Source organism: Benincasa hispida, chromosome 3, assembly GCF_027475165.1.
Source record: "Benincasa hispida cultivar pf3 chromosome 3, pf3_genome.v1.1, whole genome shotgun sequence".
In the NCBI taxonomy this organism is placed as follows: domain Eukaryota; kingdom Viridiplantae; phylum Streptophyta; class Magnoliopsida; order Cucurbitales; family Cucurbitaceae; genus Benincasa; species Benincasa hispida.
In genome coordinates, this window is record NC_143480.1 from 56,225,288 (window position 1) to 56,232,938 (window position 7,651).

General features: G+C 31.6%; 1 protein-coding gene across 1 annotated transcript; it reads right to left on the reverse strand.

The window, feature by feature from the left end:
• Window positions 1-6,119: 6,119 nt before the first annotated feature.
• LOC120073613 (uncharacterized) lies at window positions 6,120-7,228 on the reverse strand. The gene is made up of 2 exons (XM_090311983.1): window positions 7,099-7,228; window positions 6,120-6,568 (listed from the first exon to the last, which is right to left on the reverse strand). Exons 1-2 carry the CDS (start codon window positions 7,226-7,228, stop codon window positions 6,120-6,122), a joined length of 579 nt encoding a protein of 192 aa, XP_090168109.1.
• Window positions 7,229-7,651: the final 423 nt, after the last annotated feature.

Consider the following 7,651-nt stretch of genomic DNA (forward strand, 5'->3'; position numbering starts at 1 on the left):
TTAAATAAGGGGAAAAAGTTTTATTAAAAAAATCATATTTTATCTCGAACTAATAATCTACTACGTACTTCACCTTAAATAAAGGAGAAAAATCACATTTTATCTCTAACTAATATCTATCTAAATTATTTTTGTATAGTCAAATTAAAATTTTAAATTTGAATTTTCTCTATAAATAGTTAGTTAAAACTTTAATTTTCATTAGGTATCTCCCTTTTTATTTTTATTTTTATTTTGTTAACATGTTCTCCTTAATTTTCTCGTGAAATTTTTTTGTATCTTATTTTTTAAAAATTTCTTTAAGCATTATTGGCACATATTTTTTTTTTTGGTTTTTTTCCTTATTCTTTAACAAGTTTTTTTTTAGCTTCAATCCTAGGCATCGCCACAATTTTTCTACTAACTAGGTATTGCACCTTCATTTTTTTTACTTGTTTAAGGCATGTTATCTTTTTTAATTTTTTTTCTTATTATTTAATATAAATTTGGTTTTTTTAAATCCTTAAGGATTGAGACTGAGCTTGAATAGTTATTTTTAAAAAAAAAAAATAAAAGAATATACTCTTTTAAAGAAGTTAAATAATAGTTATAAATATATTAGAAATAGTTTTTTATTTCAAATAAATGTGATTAGCTTTTATTTTAAAATTTTCTTATTATAAATATAAATACTGGTAGTTTGTTTGATCCCTTAATATTAAAGATTTAAAATAAGAGATCAAAATTTAATTCGAAAATTAAAAAAAAAGTTTTAAAAAAGCATATTACTTCCTATCTTTTTGGAGTAATATAAAAGTTTAAAATATATATATATATATATCTATAATATAAATATTTTTTAGTTTCTTTGAGAAAAACAATTATGATTGTGGGATTTTAAGGCTTTGAAATTTGAGTAACTTTGCATTTTTTTTTTTTTTTTACTACTTACAACAAGATAAAAAGCTTCTAAAGAAAACATATGTCCTTCTAATTTTAGTTTTTTCTTCTTTTTTCTAAAATTTACTTATCCTGCCTCTATAACATAATAATCTAGAATTAATAAATATAATCAATAATTTTTTTAAGAAAAGAATTATGATTATCAGATTTGAATAATTTTGAAATTCTTTTCTACTTAAAACAAGATAAAAAGCTTTCACTATTTCTTTTTCTAAAGAAAACATGTGTCCTACTTTTAATATTGTCTTATTTTTTCTAAAGTTTTCTTATTATGCCTCTATAATATAATAATCTAACATATCAAGTATTTTCAATAAATTATTGTACAATTGTGTTGTAAGTATGAACAATCAATATTTGAAATATATTCACCTTTATACTTATTAAAAAATAATTTTAGTATATGATAAAATAAAACGTTTTTATATGATATTAACCGACCTTGCTCTTTGAAATAATACCTAAGTATACTTGTTTCTATTTTTCTTTATTTAAAATACTAATTACATTATATTAAATAAATAACTCATTCCACATACTCACATATCCACACTAACATGAATAATTAATAGCATTTTCTTAGTCATAATCACTATTTAAACAACTAACAAAAGAATTAAAGGTGTGTTTGGTGCGTGATAAAAGTAGAGAGTTGAGTTGAGTTGAGTTAATAATTATTATCTGGAGAGTTAAATTATCTGGGGAGTTAAATTGTCCGCGTTTGTTGCAGAATTGAGTTGAGTTGGTAATTACTGTCTGTGTTTGTTGTGCAAAGTTGAGTTGAGTTGAGTTTGGAAGTCTGTGTTTGAGTGTAGCGTTGAGTTGAGTTGAGTTGGGGGATCTGATGCAGTTTTTTGTGATGAGATTAGTTTTATTTTTTTCTGTTTGTTTTTTATTTCATTGTTTTATTTTTTTAGTTTTATGCTTTGCTATTATTGATTAATTTTCAAATATACACGTATTTTCTCAAATCATTTATGACATAAATTGAACAATCTCAATTTTTTTTTCTCAATTTGTAGAACATAATAGATTGTTTTTCATATATTCTTTTCAAAAACTGTAATAATTCTAATTCTCTTCCATCTATAAAACATACCAACAAAATACATTTCATATTGTTGTTCAATTAATTGGTATATTGTATATTGTATGTATATATATGGAATGTATGTATATATATTGAAGGTAATTGTCCCAATTACTAATGAATTGGTATATTGTATGTATATATATTGAATCTTGCTAACTTAACATTATTATTTCACATATCATATAGTTTAACTTTATATAATCTGGATAGTATATTTGGAATTGAAATTGTACATAGGATAATTACTTTTCATTTGATTATGATGGTGAGAATGTGATGTAGTACAATAACATTTTTCAGAAGATCACAAAAATAATATGAACCGACCGAACATGTGGCCGTTTCCAAAAAAAATCATAAAATATATGTTCTTTCGATAATTATAATATTTGTGTCATAATACAAACACTAGAAGAAATTCGGGCTTTAATGTCGATTTTAAACCGACATTAAAGATAGTGTTATTAAAGGCCTTTAATGTCGGTTTTCAACGATATTAAAGGCCTTCAATAACACCAATATTGCAGTCAACCAACATTAAAGACCTTCAATGTCGGTTGCAGCTAACATTGAAAGTCTCAACATTGAAGGTCTTGCAACCGACATTAAAGCTTTTTTTTTTTTTTTAATTCTTAACCGACATTGAAGCCCAAATCTATTCGTTTTTTTTAAATTTTGTTGGTCAAATAAGTTAAAAACGACATTATATGTCTCGTGTTGGGTTAGGAAATGTCCGTCATTGTTTTATATTAAAAAGTATAAAAAAAATTGCATGGCGAGTCCATCAATATTTATCTTCCACCTATGAATTTATCCATAAACAAGAATCAATATTTCCAATCCATTATATATACTCATCAATATTTGTCTTCCACCTATGAATTTATCCACCAAAATTTGCAAAACAATACCAGAACCAGACTTTCATAGAATACAGCTTACACCAAAGTCATCATTTCTCTCATTCACAAATATCAATTAGTACTAATTCTATGAATAAACAAGAATCACAATGCCAGAATCACAATACCATGAATACAGCTTTCAATAATAAATATATCATGCCTTCTACCTATGAATTTATCCACAAACAAGAATCACAATACCAGAATCAGACTTTCATAGAATACTTACACCAAACCATCATTTCTCTCATTCACAAATATCAATTAGTACTAATTCCATGAATAAACAAGAATCACAATACCATGAATACAGCTTCCAATAATAAACAGATCATGTCTTCCACCTATGAATTTATCCACAAACAAGAATCATAATACCAGAACCAAAATTTCATAGAATACTTACATCAAGCCATCATTTCTCTCATTCACAAATATCATATTAGTACTAATTCCATTCACAAATATCATGGTTAGATAAATTTACATTCATTCTAAGCTAGCATTTACATTCTATTGAGACAAAAAACAAGAATTACATCCTTATACAATCGGCCAACAAAATTTGCCCATTGGTCCGAATTACGTCGATCTCTCCTTGCGTATATGCATCTTTTGTATTGAACAACAAAAAGGAAAAAAAAGAAGATAAATTCTACATAAGTTTACGTCCATTTATTAAATTAAAGCTAGCACTATATAAAAAATAAATGAGTTACGTACGAGGCTAGTAATGGGAGTAGTAGGATTATGCACTATTTCGTGTATATACTTTTGCACATAGTACCAGCATCCTACAGAATCTAATTGACGAGGGCACTGCATATAAAGAAGTTGAAAACAATTGTTAAATTGTTATAAAGAAGTCGAATGAACATAAATTGTTAAAAAATGAATACAAATTTACCTTTACAGGTTTCTATTTTGGAGAAGACCAATAGTGTTGGAGATCATGCTTGGTTTGCCATGTTTTCAATCCACTAAATAATTTAAAAACACTAGCTAAATATAAATACTTCAAAACTACAATTTAAAAGTACCATAAAAGCCCATGAATCATAATATTAATTTTTGATATAAATTTCCAACGAATCATAATATTAAAAGTACCATAAATGCCCATGAATCAGTGATATGGAACTGTCATCAAAACTATAATTTAATTACTCTAAAAACAAGTCATGCTCATAAAATCAGGTAAAACTGCAAAGGTTTATTTTCAAGGAAAGTAGTCACTCCCAGTCAAGGGTGAGAATTGTTTAGGGAGTAAGCTTCCCCACTCCCAGTCACCATTTTTCTATCTCTGTTTTTCCTGATATTCCCCAATCTTTGATAGTCACTTCATTGTCGAAGAATACAATGTAGAGGGAAGAACGATCGATGGCGTTTGAAAAAATACCTAATCAAAGAATACAATGTTATCGAAGAATACAATGTACAGATTTTTATGATTTAGATTTTTGACCTAAATCATACCATAAAAAAATTGGTGTTTCTAATTTATCCATTGAGAGTATCAAAATATCAAAATACCTAAATTGCGTGAACGATCGATGGCGTGAAGAACGATCCACGGACGGCGAGGGAAGAAAGCTGATAACGATCAACGGACAGTGAGGGAAAAGTTTAGGGATTGGGTGAGGTAAGGTTTAGTGATGGCGCGACAGAGAAGGGTTTGGGCGTAAAGAAGAGAAGGGGTGCGTGATTTAGGGATATATTATTTAATAAAATAAGAAAAAAACCGACATTAAAGCCCATCTTCAATGTCGGTTTAAAACTGACATTAAAGATCCATTTTTTTTAAACCGACATTATACATCCGATTTCACTTTTTCCAACCGACATTAAAGCCCGAATTTCTTATAGTGAAACACAAAAATTACATCTCTTGACGTATGCAAAATTTATCATTCTTTTCGACATGACAGTCCATTGTCCATTTGCTGTTATCCAAAAGAACTATAAACAAAATACAGGGATACTGGTTCAAATATCAGTGGTTAGTTTACATGTTTCTTTCTAGTAGACAGAGGCAGTACCTCGTCCGTGCCTGTTCTGGTACTGCAAGGAAGTAATCTGTCTTCTGAATGTTTGTGACAAGAAGGTCAATAAAGGTGACCTAATCATCCTCATCCAGGCCATCAATGTTGTATATGGCATTTACTACTTCCTTCCGACGCCTGAACTCCAGCTCATACTTCTTCTTCTGCCACGATGCAAGTCTACCCATGTGTGTGTTCTGCATTTCAACAGTCGATCTCATGATATCGATCATTTCAGCTTGGAATTATGGCCTCTTCCTCTTATTGCCTCGAGATGACTGGGCAGGTACACTCGCTCTACCTATAGATTACTCTACTGGCTCATCATCTATTCCATCTTGATTTAGCAGTGATTCTATTTAGCGAACCTCAGGTGTGTGAATGCATCTTCAAACTCTCTGAATGCATTCGTCGCCATCACGTATGGGTCCTCACTTGATTGTCCTATTGCTCTGTCTTTCCCAAATACGGTGGAGAGGTCATCGTGATGGGGGAATGGCTTGTTCCTCATCCCTGTATTGGGATGCTCTGCATTGATACACATACACATTATTAATACTCATATTATAACACGTACCCGTACATTTTTTTTCTAGAATCTTACCCGAACCCAAAGATCAAAAACTCCCTCTTGACCTGGACACATTTGAACTCCTCGTTCCAGCTGAACCCCAACTGACTTAACATCTCTGATATTGTGTTGTATTATTTCTTCAGACTCTTCACCTTGCACTCAATGGTGTGCAGATTCAATGCACACCCGGGCAATTTCTCATGCAGAATTCGCTCCAAGTGTTGTAGGTATCCTGGTCGAAACGTCCCATTGTGGACCTCCAATCGGACTCCACCAAATACAATAGGGCTTCCACCAACTTAGCATCCTCTATCTTCGATCATACGTGTTTAGACCTCTTGCCATTACATGCCATTATGCTGCATACATACATTTGTTGAATGAAAAGATACTATAAATTAAACACATGCACAAACGAAGAATAAACTGCTAAAATCATATGCTCCAATTTAACTTGTTCACACAGAGTCTTGGTACAAAACATTTTCACAACATACTTGAAATGTTCCATAATTAAATTCCATTTAGTAGTAAAAGAAAAGTAAGCAAAGAACATCGAATAATCAGACTCTCTGCCATTGAGTAAATATTTTGACCGCCAAATCATCCGTAAACTTAGTCCATTCCTCCAATGATTCAACAAATTCAATATGATCCCCATCAAGACTAACTGATGCAGAATTCTTCTCATCGGGCATGTCAAGCATTGCACCAATTCCCATCTCCCTTGTGATCAAGTTGTGAATAAGGAAATATACAGTTATTGTTCGACATTGGACTTGTATTGGGTTGAATGATTTTCTCCTAAGAATAACCCACTTCCCCTTTAAGAACCCAAACGCTCGCTCGATAACATTCCTTGTTGAAGAATGTTTCATGTTGAAAAATTCTCTTGCAGTTGTCGATGCGTTTCCTGCTCCACACCAATCAGAGAGATGGTATCGTTCCCCTCTGTACGGTGCCAAGAATTCTTCAGCGTTAGGGTATCCAGCATCACATAGGTAATAGTATCCTATAAATGTTTCGAAATGTCATGCACATGTGTTGCGGCATGTACACCTATTAAAATAAGGTATATGGTTAGTATAATACCCTTTGAAACCCTCAATCCATATGATCGTGAAACTGCATCCCTAAGAACCCTTGAATCGACTGCAAACACTTCCTACCCTGGCAAAACGAAGACAAACTCCCCATTTTGATCACTTACTGCAAGAACGTTTGTGGCAATATTTCCTTTTCTCGTCCTATATCGAGGTCGATCGACGACATTAACATTCACTTTAATGTATGTGTCGTCTAACGCACTTGGAAAATCCTGTTTCTCTCAAGTGATCAGAATGAATTTTAAAAAATCTATCGTAACATGCATATTTATGATGTATTCATACAAAAAAACTGAGTACTTTTTGTACCTAAAACCACTTCCATCTTCCATCGGTGCATCTATTTGTGATCGGTTCTGGTCTTTTTTCAACAAAACAATGTAAAGTTGTAAGACTGCCCTAAGAACTACGTTGAAATATCTCGAAACTATCTTACCAGAACTCGAAAAGCTTCGGCGTACCACTCGATTCTTGACATCGTGTGCAAGAATGTGTAGGAATATCACAACCATCTCTTCGACGTCCACACATCTTGTTGGTTCCAAACAACCAGTCGACCGTAGCATATTACATAGAATCGTAAAGATATGTCTATTCATTCAGGTGCTTTCACAACATGCCAAGTCACTCTCGTAAATGAGGTGGAAGAAGGTCAACTGCCTAATGCAGTGCCTAGCATATGTCAGTTGTCTCTCTATCCTTCGGCAGTTGTTCAATAACATGGTTAGTATTATGAACAACTGTATTTGAGATTGCGAATAATTCTCATGATCGAAAAGAGGTCTTCAACAGTATCCATCTTTATAGAGAAAAGGGATACACAAGTTGTTCCTGAAAGGGTAAGGTATTTGGCAGATTATGTTTTATGATTAAGAAAGAATAGCAAACGATGTCAAACGTCGGTACTGGCCATATTGGGTTATAGTTAAGTTTTATGGTGTTATTTCCCAATGTACCTATAATAATCTAAAAATACATGTTTTCAAGGG

What these genes read in the sequence shown, in the direction of transcription:
- LOC120073613 (XM_090311983.1), bottom strand. Translation starts at nt 7,228, where the DNA reads ATGCTACGGTCGACTGGTTGTTTGGAACCAACAAGATGTGTGGACGTC. An exon ending in CCGAAGCTTTTCGAGTTCTG is followed by an intron (nt 6,569 to 7,098) that starts GTAAGATAGTTT and finishes AAACATTTATAG; the next exon opens with GATACTATTACCTATGTGAT.